At 32.7% G+C, this 23869-nt stretch overlaps 4 protein-coding genes across 8 annotated transcripts; 2 read left to right on the top strand and 2 right to left on the bottom strand.

Moving 5' to 3' along the window:
• Positions 1 to 1680: 1680 nt before the first annotated feature.
• LOC149512073 (MADS-box protein SOC1-like) lies at positions 1681 to 7267 on the top strand. 2 transcript variants are annotated; one of them, XM_089752695.1, is made up of 7 exons: positions 1681 to 2334; positions 5645 to 5720; positions 6190 to 6251; positions 6362 to 6446; positions 6549 to 6590; positions 6763 to 6804; positions 6928 to 7267. In XM_089752695.1, exons 1-7 carry the CDS (start codon positions 2117 to 2119, stop codon positions 7069 to 7071), a joined length of 669 nt encoding a protein of 222 aa, XP_089608821.1. In that variant the 5' UTR covers positions 1681 to 2116; the 3' UTR covers positions 7072 to 7267. The 2 variants fall into 2 exon arrangements, with proteins under 2 accessions (XP_089608821.1, XP_089608820.1); XM_089752694.1 differs by having other exon boundaries at positions 6362 to 6461.
• A 1139-nt stretch (positions 7268 to 8406) lies between these two features.
• LOC149512072 (agamous-like MADS-box protein MADS3) lies at positions 8407 to 11904 on the bottom strand. Its single transcript, XM_089752189.1, has 7 exons — positions 11892 to 11904; positions 11638 to 11713; positions 10262 to 10355; positions 9909 to 9950; positions 9405 to 9446; positions 9145 to 9274; positions 8407 to 8671 (listed from the first exon to the last, which is right to left on the bottom strand). The coding sequence occupies exons 1-6, from the start codon at positions 11902 to 11904 to the stop codon at positions 9227 to 9229; spliced, it is 315 nt and encodes a 104-aa protein (XP_089608315.1). The 3' UTR covers positions 8407 to 8671; positions 9145 to 9226.
• Positions 11905 to 12062: 158 nt separating this feature from the next.
• Positions 12063 to 17947, top strand: LOC149512071 (MADS-box protein SOC1-like). 4 transcript variants are annotated; one of them, XM_089752692.1, is made up of 8 exons: positions 12063 to 12460; positions 12921 to 13110; positions 16328 to 16403; positions 16873 to 16934; positions 17045 to 17144; positions 17231 to 17272; positions 17445 to 17486; positions 17610 to 17947. In XM_089752692.1, the coding sequence occupies exons 2-8, from the start codon at positions 12929 to 12931 to the stop codon at positions 17751 to 17753; spliced, it is 648 nt and encodes a 215-aa protein (XP_089608818.1). In that variant the 5' UTR covers positions 12063 to 12460; positions 12921 to 12928; the 3' UTR covers positions 17754 to 17947. The 4 variants fall into 4 exon arrangements, with proteins under 4 accessions (XP_089608818.1, XP_089608819.1, XP_089608817.1 ...); XM_089752693.1 differs by having other exon boundaries at positions 12078 to 12270; XM_089752691.1 differs by having other exon boundaries at positions 12289 to 12460; positions 12906 to 13110.
• A 991-nt stretch (positions 17948 to 18938) lies between these two features.
• LOC111313011 (agamous-like MADS-box protein MADS3) lies at positions 18939 to 23669 on the bottom strand. Its single transcript, XM_089752689.1, has 8 exons — positions 23233 to 23669; positions 21760 to 21835; positions 21238 to 21299; positions 20987 to 21086; positions 20629 to 20670; positions 20107 to 20148; positions 19847 to 19986; positions 18939 to 19374 (listed from the first exon to the last, which is right to left on the bottom strand). Exons 1-8 carry the CDS (start codon positions 23412 to 23414, stop codon positions 19287 to 19289), a joined length of 732 nt encoding a protein of 243 aa, XP_089608815.1. The 5' UTR covers positions 23415 to 23669; the 3' UTR covers positions 18939 to 19286.
• Positions 23670 to 23869: the final 200 nt, after the last annotated feature.

Here is a 23869-nt window from a genome sequence, read left to right as displayed (position 1 = left end):
GCCAGATTTTTAATGTTTATTTGCACCCAATCTTCCCACTTTGGGAGCAATCTGCAAAAGAATCATGCTGTAAACTCTTCATTGCATTTGCACCCACTAAATTATCATTTCATTTCTTCAAAACAAACAAAAGTTGAGAGGTGAAAATTCTGTTTTAAAATCCAGAGAGAAAATCCCAACTTTCATATCCCTTTCCCTTCCTTGTCTCTTTAAGCACACAGTTCCCCCAATCTTGCTTCCGGTATAAATGCCACATCTAACTTTGTTTTTCGTGCAGGGACCACCCAGGACCCTATTTATCATGTTGGTTAATACATTCAATAGGGCAAATATGAACAGTGTCGCCATTTATATGGGAGTCAACATTTCAATATTATTGGAGGATCACCGATCATTAAAACTAGACATTTGAGAATTGTGAAACTCACAAGTTCCTTAGAAATTAGGTTCGTTAAGGTTCTCTTCTACAGAACCCACAACTTTTTTCTTTTTTCTTCATTGAACAACATTGCATTGTTGCTGTAATAGCAATTTCATTGAACCCCGATGCTGATGGGATTAAAAAAATGAAAGGAAGCCGAAGCATGGCACGCTTTGTGTGTGTGGTACCCTAATAGCAGACCTCAGCCTTGTTTGTCGAGTTCTGAAGTGAAATGGAGAGGAAATGCCCCCCAATCCTAGGCCAATTCCCACAAACGGCTAAAAATATATAAAAGAAAGAAAACCCATTAAAAACTTGAAGAAAGTTTTCAATTAAAGAAAGAGGGAAACTATATATGGAGAAATATACCTCCTTGGAACCGATTCTTATCTAAAAATGAAAAAACAAAAGAAGTTTCAGAGGAGAAAAAACCTGGTACTTAAATCCCAAGGCCAATAATCTCTGACTAGCTCGCCCCACAAAACCAGACGCCAAAATTCAATGGGGTCTTACCTCAAATTTATTTATGAAGTAACATGAAGGTTGAGTGTCATGAGCTTCTATTGTTTTGTCTGTCTGTTTTGGGGGGGTTTTTGACAAGAAAAGTGATTATCAGCTCTTTCTGAGTTTTCGAAACCTGATTGGTTTGATGTGTACGGCATTGTACGGAAGATGTTGACGTGTTTCTAACATTTTACCAATTTAAACTTGGAACTGTTTTCTTTTGCTCTTTTTAACTTCAACTGCAAAATAAAGGAGAAAAAAAAAAGGACTCTCGATACTTTTCCACCGAGTTGGTTTCTCTTTCTCTCTCTTTTTTAGTAATTTTCTTTTTCCTTTTTCATGTGAGTTCTGCTTTTTGGGTTTTGTATTATTAGTTTACCGAAACAAGCAAAAGAAGAGGTTTCAAACAAACGTCTTTTAATTTTATTTTATACAAATATGTTCTCCGTTTTTTCACCTATGTTGTAGATGGAGTATTTTGTTTTTTCTTTACATGGGTGTGCGGTTTGAGGAAGCAAGAGAAAGCTAAAGGAAAGATGAATAAGGAAAGGCTGATGTGTGTGGGTTTGGGTTTTTTTTTTTTGTTTTCTTCTTTAGTGGTTACTAAAAAAAGGACTACCGAAATATATCAATCACAATAAAAATTTCTAATCTTGGGTCTTCTGGGTGTTCTTCACAACCATCAGATTTTCTTAGTTTTCTTCCTTTTTTTGGTTTCCTTCTTCTTTAAGCTTTCTGGGTTTTTTTGGTAAGTAAGGCGAAGTTTGATGAGCTCCTTTTTCACGTTCACTTTTTTAAAGCTGTGTTTTAAATGTTTATTGGATTCTTGGTGTAATCAGAACAGTTTACAGTTTATACAAAAGAACATTTTGTCTTGTTGTGTCTTGTTTTCATTGAAGCAATCAAACCAAACCACAGCATATCCCTCAGTTTACTCATCTTGGCTTACAAATCTCTATTATTTCTCAGTTTTCTTGGCTTCTTTGTCCTCTAACATTGTTAAAAAGGAAAGAAAAAAAAGGGCTCTCTGGGTTTAACTCGGTTAGGTTTCTTGTTTACGTCGAAGTATTGCTGATTTACACTCTTAATTTGCTTCCTTTAGCTTCTGGGGAACTGCTTTTTCGTTTCGTGGGGAAGTGAACTTTCTTGCTATGTGTTATGTTTTCTTAGTGTTTTTGCTGCTTTGAATTGATGATAGCTTCAGTTTTTTTGCTTGAAGGTGCGGAGATGGTGAGAGGAAAGACTCAAATGAGGCGCATAGAGAACGCCGCAAGCAGGCAAGTGACCTTCTTTAAGCGGCGAAATGGGTTGCTAAAGAAGGCTTTTGAGCTATCAGTTCTTTGTGACGCTGAGGTTGCTCTTATAATTTTCTCCCCGAGAGGCAAGCTCTATGAATTTGCAAGTTCTAGGTACACGATCAGTTTTGCGTTAATACCACTCACTTTAGCACTAGCACCGGTCTAATTCTAAATGAATATAACAATTTTCTTGTATGCGATCAAGCCACTTCTTTTCTTCTTTTCTTCTTTTCAAATTTCATATTTTTTCGCTATATACCTAGGGTTTTTTAATCTGACAGAAACTCTCTCGGTTAAAACCCACCCATAGTAAGTTAGATTTTAGTGAGGAGATGTTTTCATTTTTTTAGTGAAAATATTAGGTAAACTTCTCACATATATCTTGTGATTATGCTCGAAATAAAAGTATTATTACGATTTAAAATATGATACTTAAGTACCTACGATTTATATCATTGTATTTTTATCCAAAACCGTTACATTTTATCTTTTTATTTTTTTATTTTTTTATTTGAATTCATATTATCTTTTTAAAAATTTATTTTCTCTCTCTAAAACTAAATCAATTCTCTCTCTAAATCCACAAACAACAACCTTTAACCACCATAAAATATTTATTTTACTGTCAAGAATTGAATCAATCCATAAAGACAAATTCCACAACACAAGTAGTATAGAATTCACCAACAAAGCCTTAACAGAACAACAAAGCCTCAACAGAAAAACTCAAAAACAAAACAAGAATTCCAACAAACAGCCTTAGAGAAAAATCCACAATAAAAAATTCAATCACAGCAATAAAAAATTATCACCTAGACAAGAATACAAAAAATTGTAACAACAAAATATATAAAATTATGAGATTGAGGGTTCAGTCTCTTGGGATTTATACTTATAAACAGAGGAAAGAAACATTGCTGATGTAAAGGAGTAGAAAAAGAAGTCCTAAGTGGTCTTAGTAAGGTAATAGACAACGATGGAGGTAGTGGGTTGTTACTAGTTTTTGGGTTTTTTAGTTCTGTTGGTTTGGTGTTGTTTTTGAGACTTTGAAAGTGATGGAGAAGTTTAGAAAGTGATAGCAATTTTTATTTAGTGCTTTGATCTAAACTTTTGTTAGAGACTTAAGAAATTCTGAAAGAAGAAGAAGAGGAAGAAAGAAGAAGATGATTTATTTGGAGTTTTTGAAAATTGCTAAATAGCGCACAGTGAGTGGATGGCCAGAGGCAAGGTGAATCAACACTAATTTTTTGGTTATGAAATTTTTTGTTTAAGGTTTGGAAATTTAAAAATATGAGAATGTGAAGAGTTTTCTTGTGGTTTGAAGGTTGCTGTAGATTGGTTTAGATTTAGAGAGAGAATTGGTTTGGATTTAGAGAGAGAAAATAAATTTTTAGAGAGAGAGAGAATGAATTCAGGTGAAAAAAATAAAAATAAATAAAAAAATAGAAAAAGTAACGATTTTGGGTAAAAAATAATAAAACAAATCGTAAGGTAGTTAAGTACTATATTTTTAACCTTAAAGGGTGCTTTCTTTTCGGCTTTAATTATAGGGTATATTTTTAAATTTATCCTATTTTTAATGAATGATCACAAAGAAAGAAAGTGACAAGATGAATGTTTCTTGGACTTGGTTAAAGTGCCATTCAATGTTTCATACAATAGAGGTTGTCTTATGGGATAAAACTTATAGAAATATTTTAAGTGAATTTATCAAGTTCTTTCTTAAAAATGATTTAATAAAAATTTTAATAAAAAATTCAAATTGATAAATTGATCAAGTTTAATGTGAAGATGAATAATATGGAAATAAATTATTAAAAATATTATTTATAATTTGAATTTGATTGAAACATATTTCTAGATAAAAATTTTGTCAATATTTTTGAATAAAAATGTTTATTCAAAAATATATATAAATTTATTAATTTTTTTTTCAATTTTTACATAGTTTATATAATGAGACCTTTCAATTTTGCAGTTTCAATTTTTTATTTTAATTTTATTTAATCGTTTCTAATAAATAACTTCATGAACTTCACCTAAACAACTTCATAGTCTTTCGTTGCTTTACTTTTACTTCATTCTTCATGTGGGGTGTTCGAGAGTTAGATTAAAAAAATAAATAAATAAATAAAGAGCTTAGGTATTAAATTTATGCAAGAAATAACAGCATAATGACTAAAATGAAGGCTTATTACTAACAAAATGAGAGTGAAAACCAACATCTATCTTCTCAAAAAAAGATAACTCTTTCTCTCTTCTGCCATATCAATAAAAAAAGGTACAATCTCTGGTAACCTATTTTGTGAGGGGGTATTATCTGTTTTCATCAGGTGCTGTTACTAACTTTGGTTATATAGAGACATTCTATAATGTAAATGGCACTATTTTCACTTTCAAGAGTGTTACTATTGTTTCTTACCAAGGCAGGTTGCCACCATAGATTTGTAACTTGGGTAATTTCTTGAAGTAGAAGGGTGCCTTGAAGTGATTTGGGAATCCATGTGCTATTTGGAGATATATTTGGTTTATATTATATTGATGTGGGAATTCATGTGCTTTTATATTGGAGTCACATCCTCGTCCCCATCCAAACCCACTGATGTTCTAAGAAGTTGGAAAGAAAAAAAGTTAATCATACCAACTATCTAAAGTTAAGCTAATTTGTCTCCTATAGTACTGATTGATTCAACTGCAATCACCACCACATTTTGATAATATCATACCATTTTGATCTTATGATATAAATCCTGCTAACCTGTTATTTTAAATGAACTGATTTTGATAATATCTAAGATGATCATATGATGTAACATGGATAAAGAAAATTGTATCCTAATGTAATTCACGTAGGATGAGACACTTGATGGATAGTAGTTATATCATAATATCCCAATTCCCATCATTCTTCAGACAAGACAGTCAGTGTTATTTTACATCAGAATCAACTTATTTATTTAATTTCTTGAAGATCAATGCATTTATACAACTATATATGATTATTGTTGAAAATGCTTATGACATGCTTTATGGCTAGATAATTTCTTTTCTTTTTCTTTTTTAAATTTAGGGCAAAGTTAAAATACTTTCCTTGGAATATTTTTTTCCCTTTTATTATTTTGCAGAAATGCTTAAAGATTGTTTAATAAACGGCATGAAGATATTTGGGTGACTCTACTAGAATTTTGTGGCCTCTACTACAGCACATGGATGTTATTTCTTTAATTTGGTTCCATAGTAGAAAGCACATTTGATTTGAGGAAAATTTTGAAGCAAAACATTTTTAGTTTTTCCTAATGAAACTTTGCTTACTAATTGTATGGTTTCTAGCTAGTTGTAAGCTTTCAATACTTGGAGTAGTACCATTGACTATGAAAGAAGAGATGAATTGATTTTATTGCTATTGGATTTCATTCTTTAGCATGCAGGAGACGATAGAACGTTACATGAGGCATACGAAGGATAATCGAACCACACCAGCTGAACAAAACATGCAGGTTAGGATTTCTCTAGCTTTGATGAATCCTTTTTTCTTTTCATATCAATTTTTCATGGATATATTTGATGCCCTAACGGTGGTTTTTCTCAAATTATGAGGCGGGAAAATTTTGTATTCCGTACCCCAACCCCTTAGGAAACAAATGTTGTAACATCTTCCTTACAGATTTCCCTTCTCCACATTTTTCAAGTGGACTGATATTGATAGCTTGAAACATACCAACATACTAATACTAAATTTGAAAACCGAAATCTTTTCACCAATTAGCATGAAATTGTATGCATCTTTCGTTCTCTTTATGTGTAAATATTAGCTGGTTGGTACCCTCTATTGCAACAACGTAAGCCATAGCACATACAGTTTGGATTTGCTATGATCTGTATTTATCTGTTACAACACAGCATAGCATCATGTTGATTAGGAGTTTCGTTTCTTGTTTTTCTCGTGCACATTGACTGAAACGACAGCATTTGAGGACTGGGTCAGCAAACATGGTGAAGAAAATAGAGCTTCTTCAAGTTTCAAGACGGTATTAGGCCTAGTTTAAGATTCATTTTCCCCCAAATTTTGCTGCTAGTCATTTCTTTTACATTGAAATACTGAACTGAGATTTTGAAACTTGAGTCCGAAATGCCTCAGGAAACTACTAGGAGAGTGTTTGGGTTCTTGCACATTAGAAGAATTACAACAGATACAACAACAGTTGGAAAGGAGCGTGAGCCGCGTAAGAGCAAGAAAGGTTGACTATGGGAACAATTAAATATCGAGTTTTCTCAACATTTTGTGCAAAGAAAACTAAACATGTTAATTCTTGTCTACTTTTCAGACACAAGTTTTCAAGGAACAGATAGAGCAATTGAAAGAAAAGGTAAGCCTTGAGGCTGAGCAATCTCAATAACATGGTGAGACCTCAAAAATGAATCAGAAAAAATAGTGTTTCTAAATAAAGTTATCGAGTCTTCTGGCAATGGACAGAGAATCAGCATACGGTGACTAGCTGATTGCTAACAACTGTCTCACTTTTTTTGGCCAAAATTCAGGAGAAAGTCCTGGCTGCGGAAAATGCAAGGCTTTGTGAGAAGGTAAGCATTTGCTATCAGTAACACTTAAAGAGTCAGACAGGAAAATGAGAGAGATTTGGATAGATTACAAGCTTCCTTTTGAATATCTTTTGATACAACTGTCTGCATAATTGTTCATCTCAGAGTGGTACACAGCCATGGAAAGAATCAAACGAGCAGAAAGAGAATGTACCATATGATGAAAGCAATCCATGCTCGAACGTGGAGACTGAACTGTTCATTGGACTACCTGGAGGGAGAACGAAACGCATCCTGCAACACAAGTGATTGACGACAACTCATCCCACCCTTTGCAAATATGAATTCAAGGCTGAAAATTCACATATTAAGCATCCAGTTTGTTTGCATTAGTTTCAAATAAAATTCATACCAGCAGATGTATGGTAATTGTAAAACTGCTTGTTGAAAAAATTACCAAGAGCATGACTCGTTTTATGAATATATCCTTATTTTGGACCTGTCATTGAAATGCTTTAAGATTTAAAATCAATTTAATGTCTGTTAAATTTTTATTTAAAAAAAAAATCAGATTTGTTCATTTGAAGTATTCAAAATAATTTTTTTTATTATAATTTGTGGTAATTGAATTATGTCAAAGTCTTGTAATTATTAAGAAACCGAGTCCGTGGGTTACAACAAGGTAGTGAAGTAGAGGGGCCGTAAGGTCATAGGGGCCCAGATCTTGCCACGTCATCACATTTCACGGCCCACGAGTAAGCCTATAAGTTATAACTACAAAATCTTCAGCTCAATTGCTGAAAAGTGTTGGGCTGTAATGAAAAGTTAGCAAACAACGCCTCCACATATCAACATTCGGCTACTCTGTTCAGCCCACTGTTGAGACCAGACCTGAAATCCAGGCTTGCAAAACATGGTGGGGCCTGTTTGTTACTTAAGCCCCTTTACTTTTTCTGAAAAGGTAAAATTAGATTTTTTTTTTTTTTTACCTTCTTTAAATCCATTTTAAATGGATAGGAGTTGGAATAAACATTTTATTATTATTATTAAGCCAAATATTCAAAAATTAAGTGTTTATTTGCAAGTCCGATTAAGGGTCCAATCATAAAATATATATTGATTCGGTGAAATTTTTCTAATTGAATTTTCAAATGACCATAAATCTTCTTTGAAAATAACATATAAAATTTTTTTCTTATGTTGGAGAAAAGGAATTTGAGGTTGGATTTTTTTTTTTTACAATGTTTGTGTTTGTCATCAACACTTTTCATTTTCAAATTAACATTATTAATAGAAGCTATCTCTAAAAGAAGAACATGAAACCAAGTAAAAATTATTACTTAACAAATCTCTCAGATAAATCAAGACTAAAATATGTAAAACAAAGAAGATTTTAAGGAAAAGAAGTAAATATATATATAATTATGTAACAAATTCACTGAGAAATTTACAAGACCAAAAATCATATATATATATATATATATAGTAAGTTTAAGGCTACTGCTCCATAATCAAATTAAATAACCTACATATATATAGAGAGAGAGAGAAAGAGAGAGAGAGGAGAGCTACAATTAGCCTACAAAACAATCTTGAAGGCTCAAATGGTTTAGCGTCTGAAATACAACAGTAACAAGCTATATATATATATCCCAATTGGAGGAGGAATGCTCCTTTAAATTCCAAGCATTTTGATGTTGTACCCTTCATAATGCTCTATATATTTGTTGGCAACATAAGAAATCCCAATACAAAAACAAGAGACAAAATCACAATATATATATATATGTATATATAGTTATGTTTTGAATTGGAGAGGGCTCAAATGACCCATCCGTGGAAAAAGTTGGTCTCACCAGCCATGCTTTTGGGGACTGACGATCCTTCAGCCTGAACGTAGTCATGGTACCTGATAAAACAGAAGTCACTCAGAAGCTTTCTTCTTCCAGATTTCATTTTACTTCAAACCAACTTCTTAAACAAAGAGTAACATGAAAAAGCATTTCTGATGAGCTTTAAAATTGAATCGCTTGCAATGTGATGGTTTTCTTTCTCATGGTCAAATTTATCATAAGATCTAGTCCCATTAGCTGGTATCAAGAAACAACCAACTATTGTCATATATATTCAAGTTTAATCACTTAAAGGTACCTATGAAAGCATTGAAGAAGGGATGCCACCTTGATTACCTATAAATTTGGGTGAAGGTTCCTGTTTAAACACTAAATTTATACCTTCAACTTTGGTAAATAGACTGTATTTGTTGTGGAATTTAGAAATATCTTGATGGTGTTCCAGAAGCAGACAATAATCAATATGAAGTTATGGATCCATATATTTGGGGGAAAAAAAGTGCAAGAGATCCAAATATATTCATTGTACCCTATCTGTAAAACTGGCTCATGGTCACATTCCACAGGATGGGTTTGAGAAGGATGCAGAGGAAAGTTGCTATTTTCTGCTGCTACAGCAGAACTCCAAAAGCCTTGGATTGTTTTGAAGTTCTGTCCTTCTGCCTCAAATTGAAAAGGCAAAATACAGAGAAATATTAGGTCGGGTACAACAGTAGAAATAACATTGCCATGGAGAAGAATAGATGAAAGTTCAAAGTGCAAAACAGATGTTTGCTAATCAAGGTTAACCTTGATTTTGAGCTGTTTGTTAAGGTCTCCAAGATGACGCTCCTACCAAAAGATGAAAAACAGCTGTTAAACATGAGTTCTGAAACCAAAACTTTGTTGTAAACTCAGCATTAAGGAGAAATATTTGAGGTGGCAATTGCAATAACCAAAAGAGTAGGGGAGGATACTCTAGACATCAAGAAAGAAAAAGAATTTCAGAGATAAACTAAAGAAATTAAGCATGATCCAGGTTTGCAAGGAACAGGATAAATATAGGTACATTCATGACAATGGGTATCATATCTTGGTAAAATTTCACCATTAATAATTTCTTTAGTTCGCTGATATCATGTGTTTAGAAGGTTGAATTAATGATACCTGGTTGGTGAATTCTAAGAAACTTCATCATAATTCAAAGAAATTGATATGTAATTTAAGAAAAAGGAAATTGCCAAGCATATTTGAAGAAACTGCATCCTAAGTCTCAACAACACGAAAAGTAAGTCTTCTCACTCGCTTAAGTACCTTTTTGCGGAGGTCTTCCATTTGTTCTATCATAATCTGTGTCTGCAGTTATAAGAACAAAAAGAAGCACCATATATCATACATTTATAACATTTCAGAGGTTAAAAAAAAAAACAATTCATTTGTTTTCCATTTCTTAGAAGAGGTAAATTTAGAAGATTGAGAATCTGATTTTTTTCAGACATTGGTTCAAAGAAATAGGACACAGCTTAAAATTTTTTAATTTCAACTATTCCACAATGTAAGAAACCTTGTGAAACAAACTTAGTAGGGCTTCTTTCTTTGAGAATCACTCATCAAAAAAGTTTATTGCAGACTAAAGTTCTAAACAAAAGACGTGGAGATGAAGGTACCTTCCTTTGTCTGGCCAGTGCAAGAGCTCCTTCAAGCTGCTTCTCAAGGTTTTGCAGCTCTTTCATAGGTCCAAGATCTTCTCCAAGCAAATGCCTAATATAATTAAACATAAAATGAATTATGAATGAATGTTTGTATGCGTGATAATTACTTTTCATCTAGTTAATAAAACATATCGAAACCACCTAGAATGCAACTAAGTAATTAACAATTTCATGATTTGAACTAAAAAAAGACACAAATAATTTTAATTTAAGTGATAAGATTTAATTTTAATAATTTTAAATATGAAAAAAATTTTAAAAAAATTATCATATTTATTTACAATAAAATTTTAGATTTCATATGTGTCTTTGAGATTTTGTGTATGTCTAGTCTTACCATAATAAAAATTTTCCATGACTTTTTATGCTTTGGAGTTGCAATTGTTTGCTCGATCTGATTATCTTTGAAAATTAGTTAATTTCGTTATTTTCTTAAGCCTTTTTTTTCGCGAACTTTGTTTCACAAATACTACAATTTTGAAGCCAGATTTTTAATGTTTATTTGCACCCAATCTTCCCACTTTGGGAGCAATCTGCAAAAGAATCATGCTGTAAACTCTTCATTGCATTTGCACCCACTAAATTATCATTTCATTTCTTCAAAACAAACAAAAGTTGAGAGGTGAAAATTCTGTTTTAAAATCCAGAGAGAAAATCCCAACTTTCATATCCCATTCTTCCTTGTCTCTTTAAGCACACAGTTCCCCCAATCTTGCTTCCGGCTTAAATGTCACGTCTAACTTTGTTCTTCGTACAGGGACCACCCAGGACCCTATTTATCATGTTGGTTAATACATTACAGTAGGGCAAATATGAACAATGTCGCCATTTATAAAGGAGTCAGCATTTCAATATTATTGGAGGATCACCGACAATTAAAACTTGACTTTTGAGAATTGTGATACTCACAAGTTTTTTAGAAATTAGGGTCGTTAAGGTTCTCTTCTACAGAACCCACAACTTTTTCTTTTTTAGTCATTGAACAATATTGCATTGTTGCTGTAATAGAAAATTTCATTGAACCCCGATGCTGATGGCATTAAAAAAATGAAAGGAAGCCGACGCATGGCACGCTTTGTGTGTGGTACCCTAATAGCAGACCTCAGCCTTGTTTGTCAAGTTCTGAAGTGAAATAGAGACGAAATGCCCCCAATCCTAGGCCAATTCCCACAAACGGCAAAAAATATATAAAAGAAAGAAAACCCATTAAAAACTTGAAGAAAGTTTTCAATTAAAGGAAGAGGGAAACTATATATGGAGAAATATACCTCCTTGGAACCGATTCTTACCTAAAAATGAAAAAACAAAAGAAGTTTCAAAGGAGAAAAAACCTGGTACTTAAATCCCAAGGCCAATAATCTCTGACTAGCTCGCCCCACAAAACCAGACGCCAAAATTCAATGAGGTCTTAGCTCAAATTTATTTATGAAGTAACATGAAGTATGAGGAGGGGTGTCTTGAGCTTCTATTGTTTTGTCTGTTTCTTTTGGGTGGGTTTTTGACAAGAAAAGTGGTTATGAGCTCTTTCTGAGTTTTCGAAACCTGATTGGTTTGATGTGTACGGAATTGTACGGAAGATGTTGACGTATTTCGAACATTGTACCAATTTTGACTTGGAAGTGTTTGCTTGTGCTCTTTTTAACTTCAACCGCAAAATAAAGGAGAAAAAAAAAAGATTCTCTATACTTTTCCACCGAGTTGGTTTCTCTTTCTCTCTGTTTTTTAGTAATTTTCTTTTTCCTTTTTCATGTGAGTTCTGCTTTTTGGGTTTTGTATTATTAGTTTACCAAAACAAGCAAAAGATGAGGTTTCAAACAAAAGTCTTTTAATTTTATTTTATACAAATATGTTCTCCGTTTTTTCACCTATGTTGTATATGGAGTATTTTGGTTTTTCTTTACATGGGTGTGCGGTTTGAGGAAGCAAGAGAAAGCTAAAGGAAAGATGAATAAGGAAAGGCTGATGTGTGTGGGTTTTGGTTTTTTTTTTTTTTTCTTCTTTAGTGGTTACTAAAAAAAGGACTACCGAAATATATCTATCACAATAAAAATTTCTAATCTTGGGTCTTCTGGGTGTTCTTCACAACCATCAGATTTTCTTAGTTTTCTTCCTTTTTTTGGTTTCCTTCTTCTTTAAGCTTTCTGGGTTTTTTTGGTAAGTAAGGCGAAGTTTGATGATCTCCTTTTTCACGTTCACTTTTTTAAAGCTGTGTTTTAAATGTTTATTGGATTTTTGGTGTAATCAGAACAGTTTACAGTTTATACAAAAGAACAGTTTGTCTTGTTTTGTCTTGTTTTCATTGAAGCAATCAAACCAACCACAGCATATCCCTCAGTTTACTCATCTTGGCTTACAAATTCTCAGTTTTCTTGGCTTCTTTGTCCTCTAACATCGTTAAAAAGAAAAAAAAAAAAAGGGCTCCCTGGGTTTTACTCGGTTGGGTTTCTTGTTTACGTTGAAGTATTGCTCATTTACACTCTTAATTTGCTTCCTTTAGCTTCTGGGGAACTGCTTTTTCTTTTCGTGGGGAAGTGAACTTTCTTGCTATGTGTTATGTTTTCTTAGTGTTTTTGCTGCTTTGAATTGATGATAGCTTCAGTTTTTTTGCTTGAAGGTGCGGAGATGGTGAGAGGAAAGACTCAAATGAGGCGCATAGAGAACGCCACAAGCAGGCAAGTGACCTTCTCTAAGCGGCGAAATGGGTTGCTAAAGAAGGCTTTTGAGCTATCAGTTCTTTGTGACGTTGAGGTTGCTCTTATAATTTTCTCCCCGAGAGGCAAGCTATATGAATTTGCAAGTTCTAGGTACATGATCAGTTTTGCATTTATAATACCACTTACTTTAGCACTAGCACAGGTCTAATTCTAAATGAATATAACAATTTTCTTGTATGCGATCAAACCACTTCTTTTCTTTTTTTCAAATTTCATATTTTTTCCGCCATATACCTAGGGTTGTTTAATCTGACAAAAACTCTCTCAGTTAAAACTCATTGTATTTTAGTGAGGAGATGTTTTCATTTTTTTAGTGAAAATATTAGGTAAACTTCTTAAATATATCCTGTGATTATGTTCGAAATGAAAGTATTATTAAGATTTAAAATATGATACTTAAGTACCTATGATTTGTTTCATTGTATTTTTATGTAAAACCGTTACATTTTGTTATTTTTTTTTAAAAAAATTTTATCTGAATTTATATTATCTTTCTAAAAATTTATTTTCTCTGTCTAAAATTAAATCAATTCTCTCTCTAAATCCACAAACAAAAACCTTTAAAGCACCATAAAATATCTATTTTACTGTCAAGAACTGAATCAATCTAGAAAATCAAATTTCACAACACAAGTAGTAAAGAATTCACCAATAAAGCCTTAACAGAACAACAAAGCCTCAACAGAACAACTCAAAACAAAACCAAAATTCCAACAAACAGCCTTAGAGAAAAATCCATAATACAAAATTCAATCACAGAAATAAAAAATTATCACCTAGACAAGAATATAGAAAATTGCAACAACAAAATATATAAAATTATGAGATTGAAGGTTCAATCTCTTGGGATTTATACTTATAAACAGAGGAAAGAAACATTGCTGATGTAAAGGAGTAGAAAAAGAAGTCCTCAGTGGTCTTAGTAAGGTAATAGACAGCGATGGAGGTAACGGGTTGTTACTAGTTTTAGGGTTTTTTAGTTCTATTGGTTTGGTGTTGTTTTTTAGAGTTTTAAGGTGATGACGAAGTTTAGAAAGTGATAGCAATTTTTATTTAGTGCTTTGATCTAAACTTTTGTTAAAGACTTAAGAAATTCTAAAAAAAGAAGAAGAGGAAGAGAGAAGAAGAGGATTTGTTTGGAGTTTTTGAAAATTGTTAAATACCGCACAGTGAGTGGATCGCCAGAGGCAAGGTGAATCAACACCAATTTTTGGGTTGTGAATTTTTTTGTTTAAGGTTTGAAAATTTAATAAAATGGGAATGTGAAGAGTTTTCTTGTGGTTTGAAGGTTGTTGTAGATTGGTTTAGATTTAGTGAGAGAATTGGTTTGGTTTTAGAGAGAGAGAGAGAATGAATTCAGGTGAAAAAAATAAAAATAAAAAAAAAAGAAAATTAACAGTTTTAGGTAAAAAATAATAAAACAAATCATAAGTTAGTTGAGTATTACATTTTTAACCTCAAGAGGTACTTTCTTTTCGGCTTTAACTATAAGGTATATTTATAAATTTACCCTATTTTTAATGAATGATCACAAAGAAAGAAAGTGACAAGATGAATGTTTCTTGGACTTGGTTAAAGTGCCATTCAATGTTTCATACAATAGGGGTTGTCTTACGGGATAAAACTTATAGAAATTTTTTAAGTGAATTTATGAAGTTTTTTTTTTTAAATGATTTAATAAAAACTTTAATAAAAAATTCAAATCGATAAATTGATCGAATTTAATGTGAAGATGAATAATATGGAAAGAAATTATTAAAAATATTATTTATAATTTGAATTTGATTGATACTTATTTTTAGATAAAAATTTTGTCAACATTTTTTCTAAAAATGTTTATCCAAAAATATATTTATATATATAAATTTAGTAATTTTTTTTCAATTTTTATATACTTGATTTATATAATGAGACCTTCCAATTTATTAGTTTCAATTTTTTATTTTAATTTTATTTAATCGTTTCTAATAAATAACTTCATGAACTTCACCTAAACAACTTCATAGTCTTTCGTTGCTTTACTTCTACTTCATTCTTCATATGGGGTGTTGAGAATCAGATTAAACAAAAAAATAAATAAATAAAGAACTTGGGTATTAATTTTATGCAAGAAATAATAGCATGGTGACTAAAATGAAGGCTTATTACTAACAAAATGAAAGTGAAATCAACATCTATCTTCTCAAAAAAAGATAACTCTTTCTCTCTTTTGCCATATCCATAAAAAAAGGTACAATCTCTGGTAACCTATTTTGTGAGGGGGTATTATCCGTTTTCATCAGGTGCTGTTATTAACTTTGGTTATATAGAGACATTTTGAATGTAAACGGCACTATTTTCACTTTCAAGAGTGTTACTATTGTTTCTTCCCAAGGCAAGTTGGCACCATAGATTTGTAACTTGGGTAATTTCCTGAAGTAGAAGGGTGCCTTGAAGTGATTTGGGAATCCATGTGCTATTATATTGGAGTCACATCCTTGTCCCCATCCAAACCCACTGTTGTTCTAAGAAGTTGGAAAGAAAAAGTGTTAATCATACCAACTATCTAAAGTTAAGTTAATTTGTCTCCTATAGTACTGATTGATTACCACCACATCTTGATAATATCATACCATTTTGATCTTATGATATAAATCCTGCTAACCTGTTATTTTAAATGAACTGATTTTGATAATATCTAAGATGATCATATGATGTAACATGGATAAAGAAAATTATAGCCTAATGTAATTCACGTAGGATGAGACACTTGATGGATAGTAGTTATATCATAATATCCCAATTCCCATCATTCTTCAGACAAGACAGTCAATGTTATTTTACATCAGAATCAACTTATTCATCTAATTTCTTGAAGATCGATGCATTTATACAACTATATATGATTATTGTTGAAAATGCTTATGACATGCTTTATGGCTAGATAATTTCTTTTCTTTTTCTTTTTTAAATTTAGGGCAAAGTTAAAATACTTTCCTTGGAATATTTTTTTCTCTTTTATTATTTTGCAGAAATGCTTAAAGATTGTTTAATAAAAGGCATGAAGATATTTGGGTGACTCTACTAGAATTTTGTGGCCTCTACTACAGCACATGGATGTTATTTCTTTAATTTGGTTCCATAGTAGAAAGTACATTTGATTTGAGGAAAATTTTGAAGCAAAACATTTTTAGTTTTTCCTAATGAAACTTTGCTTACTAATTGTATGGTTTCTAGCTACTTGTAAGCTTTCAATACTTGGAGTAGTACTTTTTACTATGAAAGAAGAGATGATTTGATTTTATTGATATTGGATTTCATTCTTTAGCATGCAGGAGACGATAGAACGTTACATGAGGCATACGAAGGATAATCGGACCACACCAACTGAACAAAACATGCAGGTTAGGATTTCTCTAGCTTTGATGAATCCTTTTTTCTTTTCATATAAAATTTTCACGGATATATTTGATGCCTTAATGGTGGTTTTTCTCTAATTATGAGGAGGGAAAATTTTGTATTCCGTACCCCAACCCGTTAGGAAACAAATGTTGTAACATCTTCCTTACAGATTTCCCTTCTCCACATTTTTCAAGCGGACTGATATTGATAGCTTGAAACATACCAACATACCAATACTAAATTTGAAAACCGAAATCTTTTCACCAATTAGCATGAAATTGTATGCATCTCTCGTTCTCTTTATGTGTAAATATTAGCTGGTTGGTACCCTCTATTGCAACAACGTAAGCCATAGCACATGCAGTTTGGATTGGCTATGACCTGTATTTATCTGTTACAACACAGCATAGCATCATATTGATTAGGAGTTTCGTTTCTTGTTTTTCTCGTGCACATTGACTGAAACGACAGCATCTGAAGACTGAATCAGCAAACATGGTGAAGAAAATAGAGCTTCTTCAAGTTTCAAGACGGTATTAGGCCTAGTTTAAGACTCATTTTCCCCCAAATTTTGCTGCTAGTCATTTCTTTTACATTGAAATACTGAACTGAGATTTTGAAACTTGAGTCCGAAATGCCTCAGGAAACTACTAGGAGAGTGTTTGGGTTCTTGCACAGTAGAAGAATTACAACAGATACAACAACAGTTGGAAAGGAGCGTGAGCCGCGTAAGAGCAAGAAAGGTTGACTATGGGAACAATTAATGTCGAGGTTTCTGAACATTTTGTGCAAAGAAAACTAAACATGTTAATTCTTGTCTACTTTTCAGACACAAGTTTTCAAGGAACAGATAGAGCAATTGAAAGAAAAGGTAAGCCTTGAGGCTGAGCAATCTCAATAACATGTTGAGACCTCAAACATGAATCAGAAAAATTAGTGTATCTAAATAAAGTTATCGAGTCTTCTGGCAATGGACAGAGAATCAGCATACGGTGACTAGCTGATTGCTAACAACTGTCTTACTTTTTTTGGCCAAAATTCAGGAGAAAGTCCTAGCTGCGGTAAATGCAAGGCTTTGTCAGAAGGTAAGCATTTGCTATCAGTAACACTTAAAGAGTCAGACAGGAAAATGAGAATGATTTGGATAGATTACAAGCTTCCTTTTGAATATCTTTTGATACAACTGTCTTTATAATTGTTCATCTCAGAGTGGTACACAGCCATGGAAAGAATCAAACGAGCAGAAAGAGACTGTGCCATATGATGAAAGTAATCAATGCTTGAACGTGGAGACTGAACTGTTCATTGGACTACCAGAAGGGAGAACAAAACGCACCCTGCAACACAACTGATTGATGACAACTCATTCCACCCTTTGCAAATATGAATTCAAGGCAGAAAATTCACATAGTAAGCATCCAGTTTGTTTGCATTAGTTTCAAATAAAATTCATACCAGCAGATGTAGGGTAATTGTAAAACTGCTTGTTGAAAAAATTGCCAAGAGCATGACTCGTTTTATGAATATATCCTTATTTTGGACCTGTGATTGAAATGCTTTAAGATTAAAAATCAATTTAATGTCTTAAATTTTTATTAAAAAAAAAATCAGATTTGTTCTTTTGAAGTATTCAAAATAAATTTTTTTTATTATAATTTGTGGTAATTGAATTATGTCAAAGTCTTGTAGTAATTATTAAGAAATCGAGTCCGTGGATCATAACTAGCTGGTGGAGTAGAGGGGCCGTAAGGTGATAGGGGCCCAGATCTTGCCACGTCAGCACATTTCACGGCCCACGAGTGAGCCTATAAGTTATATCTACAAAATCTTCAACTCAATTGCTCAAAAGTGTTGGGCTGTAATGAAACGTTAGCAAACAACGTCCGAATCCACATATCAATATTAGGCTACTATCCGTTCAGCCCACTGTTGAGACCAGACCTGAAATCCAGGCTTCCAAAACATGGTGAAGCCTGTTTGTTACTTAAGCCCCTTTACTTTTTCTTACAAGGTAAAATTAGATCTTTTTTTTTACCTTCTTTAAATCCATTTTAAATGGAGACTCTAGGAGTTGGAATAAACATTTTATTATTACTATCAAGCCAAGTATTCAAAAATTAAGAGTTTATTTGCAAGTCCGATAAGGGTCCAATCATAAAATATATATTGATTTAGTGAAATTTTTCTAATTGAATTTTCAATTGAATGTAAATCTTTTTTGAAAATAAGATATACATTTTTTTTCTTTTATTGGAGAAAAGGAATTTGAGATTGGATTTTTTTTTTTTCTACAATGTTTGTGTTTGTCATCAACACTTTTCATTTTCAAACTAACATTATTAATAGAAGCTAACATGAAACCATGTAAAAATTGTTACCTAACAAATCTCTCAGATAAATCATGATTCAAATAGGTAAAACAAAAAAGATTTTAAGTAAAAGAAGTAAAAATGTGCATATATATGCGTGTTTGTATATATATATATATATATATAAATTGCTAATTAACAAATCTCTCAAATAAATCAAGACTCAAATAGATAAAATAAAGAATATTTTAAGTAAAAAAAAATAAAAATGTACATATATATATATATATAGAGAGAGAGAGAGAGAGGAGGGCTACAATTAGCCTACAAAACAATCTTGAAGGCTCAAATGGTTTAGTGCCCGAAATATAACAGTAACAAGCTATACATATCCCAATTAGAGGAGAAATGCTCCTTTAAATTCCAAGCATTTTTATGTTGTACACTAGATCATGCTCTATATATTTTTTGGCAACATAAGAAATCCCAATACAAAAACAAGAGACCAAATCACAATATATATATATATATATATATATATATATATATATAGTTATGTTTTGAATTGGAGAGGGCTCAAATGACCCATCCGTGGAAGAAGTTGGTCTCACTAGCCATGCTTTTGGGGACTGACGATCCTTCAGCCTGAACATAGTCGTGGTACCTGATAAAACAGAAGTCACTAAGAAGGTTGCTTCTTCCAGATTTCATTTTACTTCAAACCAACATCTTAAACAAAGAGTAACATGAAAAAGCATTTCTGATGAGCTTTAACATTGAATCACTTGCAATGTGATGGTTTTCTTTCTCATGGTCAAATTTATCATAAGATCTAGTCCCATTAGTTGGTATCAATAAACAACCAACTATTGTCATATATATTCAAGTTTAATCACTTAAAGGTACCTATGAAAGCATCGAAGAAGGGATGCCACCTTGATTTCCTATAAATTTGGGTGAAGATTCCTGTCTAAACACTAAATTCATACCTTCAACTTTGCTAAATTGACTGTATTTGTTATGGAATTTTGAAGTATCTTGATAGTGTTCCAGAAGCAGACAATAATCAATATGAACTTATGGATCCATATACTTGGAAAAAAAAAGTGCAAGAGATCCAAATATATTCATTGTACCCTATCTGTAAAACTGGTTCATGGTCACATTCCACAGGATGGGTTTGAGAAGGATGCAGAGGAAAGTTGCTATTTTCTGCTGCTATGGCAGAACTCCAAAAGCCTTGGATTGTTTTGAAGCTTTGTCCTTCTGCTTCAAGCTGAAAAGGCAAAAAACAGAGAAATATTAGGACCGGTACGACAGTAGAAATAACATTGCCATGGAGAAGAATAGATGAAAGTTCAAAGTGCAAAACAGATGTTTGCTAATCAAGGTTAACCTTGATTTTGAGCTGTTTGTTAAGGTCTCCAAGATGACGCTCCTACCAAAAGATGAAAAACAGCGGTTAAGCATGAGTTCTGAAACCAAAACTCGGCTGTAAACTCAGCATTAAGGAGAAATATTTGAGATGGCAATTGCAATAACCAAAAGAGTAGGTGAGGATACTCTAGTCATCAAGAAAGAAAAAGAATTTCAGAGATAAACTAAAGAAATTAAGCATGATCCAGGTTTGTAAGGAATAGGATAACTCAGATGAAAGGTCATGATATAGGTACTTTCATGACCATGGGAATCATATCTTGGTAAAATTACATTATTAATAATTTCTTTAGTTTGCTGATATCATGTGTTTAGAAGGTTGAATTAACGATACCTGGTTGGTAAATTATAAGAAACTTCATCATAATTCAAAGAAATTGATGCGTAATTTAAGAAAAGGGACATTGCCTAGCATATTTGAAGAAACTGCATTCCAAGTCTCAACAGCACGAAAATTAATTCTTCTCACTCGCTTAAGTACCTTTTTGCGGAGGTCTTCCATTTGTTCTATCATAATCTGTGTCTGCAGTTATAAGAACAAAAAGAAACACCATATATCATACATTTATAGCCTTTCAGAGGTTAAAAAAAAATGCAATACATTTGTTTTCCATTTCTTAGAAGGGGTAAATTTAGAAGATTGAGAATCTGATTTTTTTCAGACATGGGTTCAGAGAAATAGGACACAGCTTAAAATTTTTTAATTTCAACTATTCCACAAATGTCAGAAACCTTGTGAAACAAACAAACTTAGTAGGGCTTCTTTCTTTGAGAATCACACATCAAAAAAGTTTATTGCAGACTAAAGTTCTAAACAAAAGAAGTGGAGATGGAGGTACCTTCCTTTGTCTAGCCAGTGCAAGAGCTCCTTCAAGCTGCTTCTCAAGGTTTTGCAGCTCTTTCACATTCAATGGTCCAAGATCTTCTCCAAGCAAATGCCTGATATAATTAAACATATAATGAATTATAAATGAATGTTAGTATGGGTGATAATTACTTTTCATCTACTCAATAAAACATATCGAAACCACCTCGAATGCAACTAAGTAATTAACAATTGCATGGTTTGAACTAAGAAACGACACATAACCTTTGAGTGCGTTGCAGTGCTTGGTATTTTGTCTTTAACTTGGTTACCTCTTGGTACCAATTCTGTATTGATAAGCAAAGACAACTTAAAAAAGAAAGTCAAGCTCACTAATACCGATTCCCAGAAGATAAATAAGGATCTAGGATAAGAGTAAAAGAACTTGAAAATTTGATGGTAATTGTCCAAAATATATATAACCTGATTATCACATATATTGGAATCACTACAAGCTTATATATTGCCTATTCCTGCGTGCCTAGAGAATTAAGATTCAACAGCAAATCCACCATAGCATAGTAGTTGTCCAGATGAAGCACTTCGGAATGTGAGATAGGATTAGATATCTAATAGAAATTAGATGGATGAACATTTGACATGCCAAAAATCAATAAGATGGCATAGTTACGGCCACACTTTTTATGATACATGAAAGGCTAACAATCAAGACGACAATATTTATCCAACATGTAATGCTGCGGAACCAAGCCAGAAGTTTGTAAATGAAAATTTGTTGACCAAAACCTGAGTTTCACGTTCAAGGCTGTGGTCTTGAGGAGTCAAGCAGCAACGTTGGTATCTTTCAAGGGTCTTGGTCATACTGCAAAAACAAAATACAAGTGACTATCAAACTATTAACACACAGTAATTTGTGAATGCAACTACTCTAAGGTTTTGATGCAAATTTTACATTACACCTTGTAAAATCCCTCGAAGGAAAACAAAAAATCATTTTTTGTCACTATTTCTCCCTTAGGCCATGCTTTTTGAGGAGTAATGTTTTTATCTTCTACTATATATCTACATGAATCTGCAGCGTGGCCTAAATAGAAGAACCGTGGAAGTTTAAATACAAAATCATCAGAAAATGCATTCTGCAATGTTTCTGGGGAACAAGAGAGAGATGAAAGGAAGCACTCTACAACAATTAACAAAGCAATAATTCGTACTCAGGCCTTGTACTGATGCACAGAGAGCAAAAAGGAAAGAAGAAAAGAAAAGCTTTGCACCCTCTCAGCTTAACATGTGAGCCTCTGGAGAAGACTACAGAAAGCGCAAACTAATATTCCCAAGAAAACCCCAAGAATCAACCGAAAAAAGAATGTTCATGGACAAGGGGTGTGCTTGGTTTTATTAGCCCCAACAACCTCTACAACATTAATATTATTGCTGTTTGAAAAGACAGGAAAATAAGAAACAATGATAAAACCAGGAGATCAAAGGATTACAAGACATGAAAATAAAATTGTCCCACTGGCTAGTCACTAGTTGATGTTTTTCTCTGGAGAAGAAAAGGAACAGGAAAGAGAGCGTAAGGGAAAAGAAAAGGGAAACCCTAGATCTTGCACAGAGGTCATAAGGCGAAAACCTAGTCTTTTGATTGGATTCTGAGCAAAGCCATCATAATCCCTATTGGTTTTTTTTTTTTTTTTTTTTTGGTATCAGTTTTCAGTTGAAAGAAAAGAGTTCCAACACTGATCAGTGAAAACATTAACAAACCCAAGATCCTGAGTGCAAGACCCAGTTAATGGAGATAAGGATATTTTTTTTTTTGCTTTTGCAAACGGTATGAAACGTGTCTATCTGTCATTAGAAAAGAAGCTGGTAAAACTCAAGTTTCCCAAAACATGAATCCAAAAGCTAAGGAAAATCATGAGAAGTCACCCCAAAGAACCATAAAAAATAGAGATTTCAGAGAGAGAGAGAGAGATGTCAGAAGTTTGTGAAAGAGAATTCTTTTACAGACAAGTTAGAGATAAAAACTAAAGAGAGAGAAGGAAACACAGATTTTGATGGAGTTTGAATGACAGAAATAAAAATACCAGGATGACAAGAAACAACATGCATAATCAATAATCAAAGGACATGTATATGATCCAGAAAAATTTATAAAAAACCAAAACAGAAAAATGACATAGCCAAAATCAACTATAAAAAATTAATCAGAAAGAAGCATACTGTAAAATTGAGTATATGTTAATATATTGTTATATATACCCTGAGCTGCCAAACTCGTAGAGCTTGCCACGACTAGAGAAGATGATAAGGGCAACCTCAGCATCACAAAGTACAGAAAGCTCATAAGCTTTCTTGAGCAAACCATTTCTCCTCTTAGAGAAGGTCACCTGTCTGTTGATCTTGTTTTCTATCCTCTTCAGCTCCACTCTTCCTCTCCCCATATCTCTTTCTTTTTTCTTTTTCTTTTTTTGAACAATGACCTGACGATATATAGTAAACACTTAGTATTATCTGTCTGAGTTCTTTGGAGAGGTGTGGGGTTTTAGTGTTATACAAAAATGGAGGTGAAGAAGATAAATTAATGGGCACAAAATAATTGCTTGGTCTGAGAAAAGTGAAAGTTTAAAAGGCTATATAAATGTAAATAGATATATGCAGCAGGGAAGGGTCACCGGATCTTCTTTTGCAATAAAATGGAAACCCCATAGAATTTTTTTTCCTTTCTTTATTCTCTTAATTAGTAAATTTCTATCTCTTCCCTTTTTGCTTTCTCTTTTTTTTTTTTTTTCACTCTCTCTTTCTCTCTCTCTCTCTCTCTCTCTTGTTTGTATGCTCAGTTTGCCCTCGGTTACTTCCATGGTTGGTGGAGAGAGTTTTTTGTCTCTACTCGCCATAC

The sequence above is a fragment of the Durio zibethinus genome, chromosome 23 (genome assembly GCF_047325235.1).
Source record: "Durio zibethinus cultivar Kanyao isolate XHJ-2024 chromosome 23, ASM4732523v1, whole genome shotgun sequence".
Classification (NCBI taxonomy): domain Eukaryota; kingdom Viridiplantae; phylum Streptophyta; class Magnoliopsida; order Malvales; family Malvaceae; genus Durio; species Durio zibethinus.
The sequence above is the reverse complement of the archived record's forward strand: the minus strand, read 5'-3'. Positions and strand labels throughout refer to the sequence as shown.

Excerpts from the sequence above, each read along its gene's own strand:
- LOC149512073 (XM_089752694.1), top strand. The coding sequence starts at position 2,117 with ATGATAGCTTCAGTTTTTTTGCTTGAAGGTGCGGAGATGGTGAGAGGA. Across the intron at positions 2,335-5,644 it reads TATGAATTTGCAAGTTCTAG|CATGCAGGAGACGATAGAAC; the intron begins GTACACGATCAG and ends TTCATTCTTTAG. Across the intron at positions 6,462-6,548 it reads GCCGCGTAAGAGCAAGAAAG|ACACAAGTTTTCAAGGAACA; the intron begins GTTGACTATGGG and ends TCTACTTTTCAG.
- LOC149512072 (XM_089752189.1), bottom strand. Across the intron at positions 10,356-11,637 it reads CCTTGGGATTTAAGTACCAG|GCATTTGCTTGGAGAAGATC; the intron begins GTTTTTTCTCCT and ends TAATTATATTAG. Across the intron at positions 9,275-9,404 it reads ACAAACAGCTCAAAATCAAG|AAGGACAGAACTTCAAAACA; the intron begins GTTAACCTTGAT and ends AATTTGAGGCAG.
- LOC149512071 (XM_089752690.1), top strand. The coding sequence starts at position 12,893 with ATGATAGCTTCAGTTTTTTTGCTTGAAGGTGCGGAGATGGTGAGAGGA. Across the intron at positions 13,111-16,327 it reads TATGAATTTGCAAGTTCTAG|CATGCAGGAGACGATAGAAC; the intron begins GTACATGATCAG and ends TTCATTCTTTAG. Across the intron at positions 16,935-17,044 it reads CTTCTTCAAGTTTCAAGACG|GAAACTACTAGGAGAGTGTT; the intron begins GTATTAGGCCTA and ends GAAATGCCTCAG.
- LOC111313011 (XM_089752689.1), bottom strand. The coding sequence starts at position 23,414 with ATGGGGAGAGGAAGAGTGGAGCTGAAGAGGATAGAAAACAAGATCAAC. Across the intron at positions 21,836-23,232 it reads TACGAGTTTGGCAGCTCAGG|TATGACCAAGACCCTTGAAA; the intron begins GTATATATAACA and ends TTGTTTTTGCAG. Across the intron at positions 20,149-20,628 it reads TGGAAGACCTCCGCAAAAAG|GAGCGTCATCTTGGAGACCT; the intron begins GTACTTAAGCGA and ends ATCTTTTGGTAG.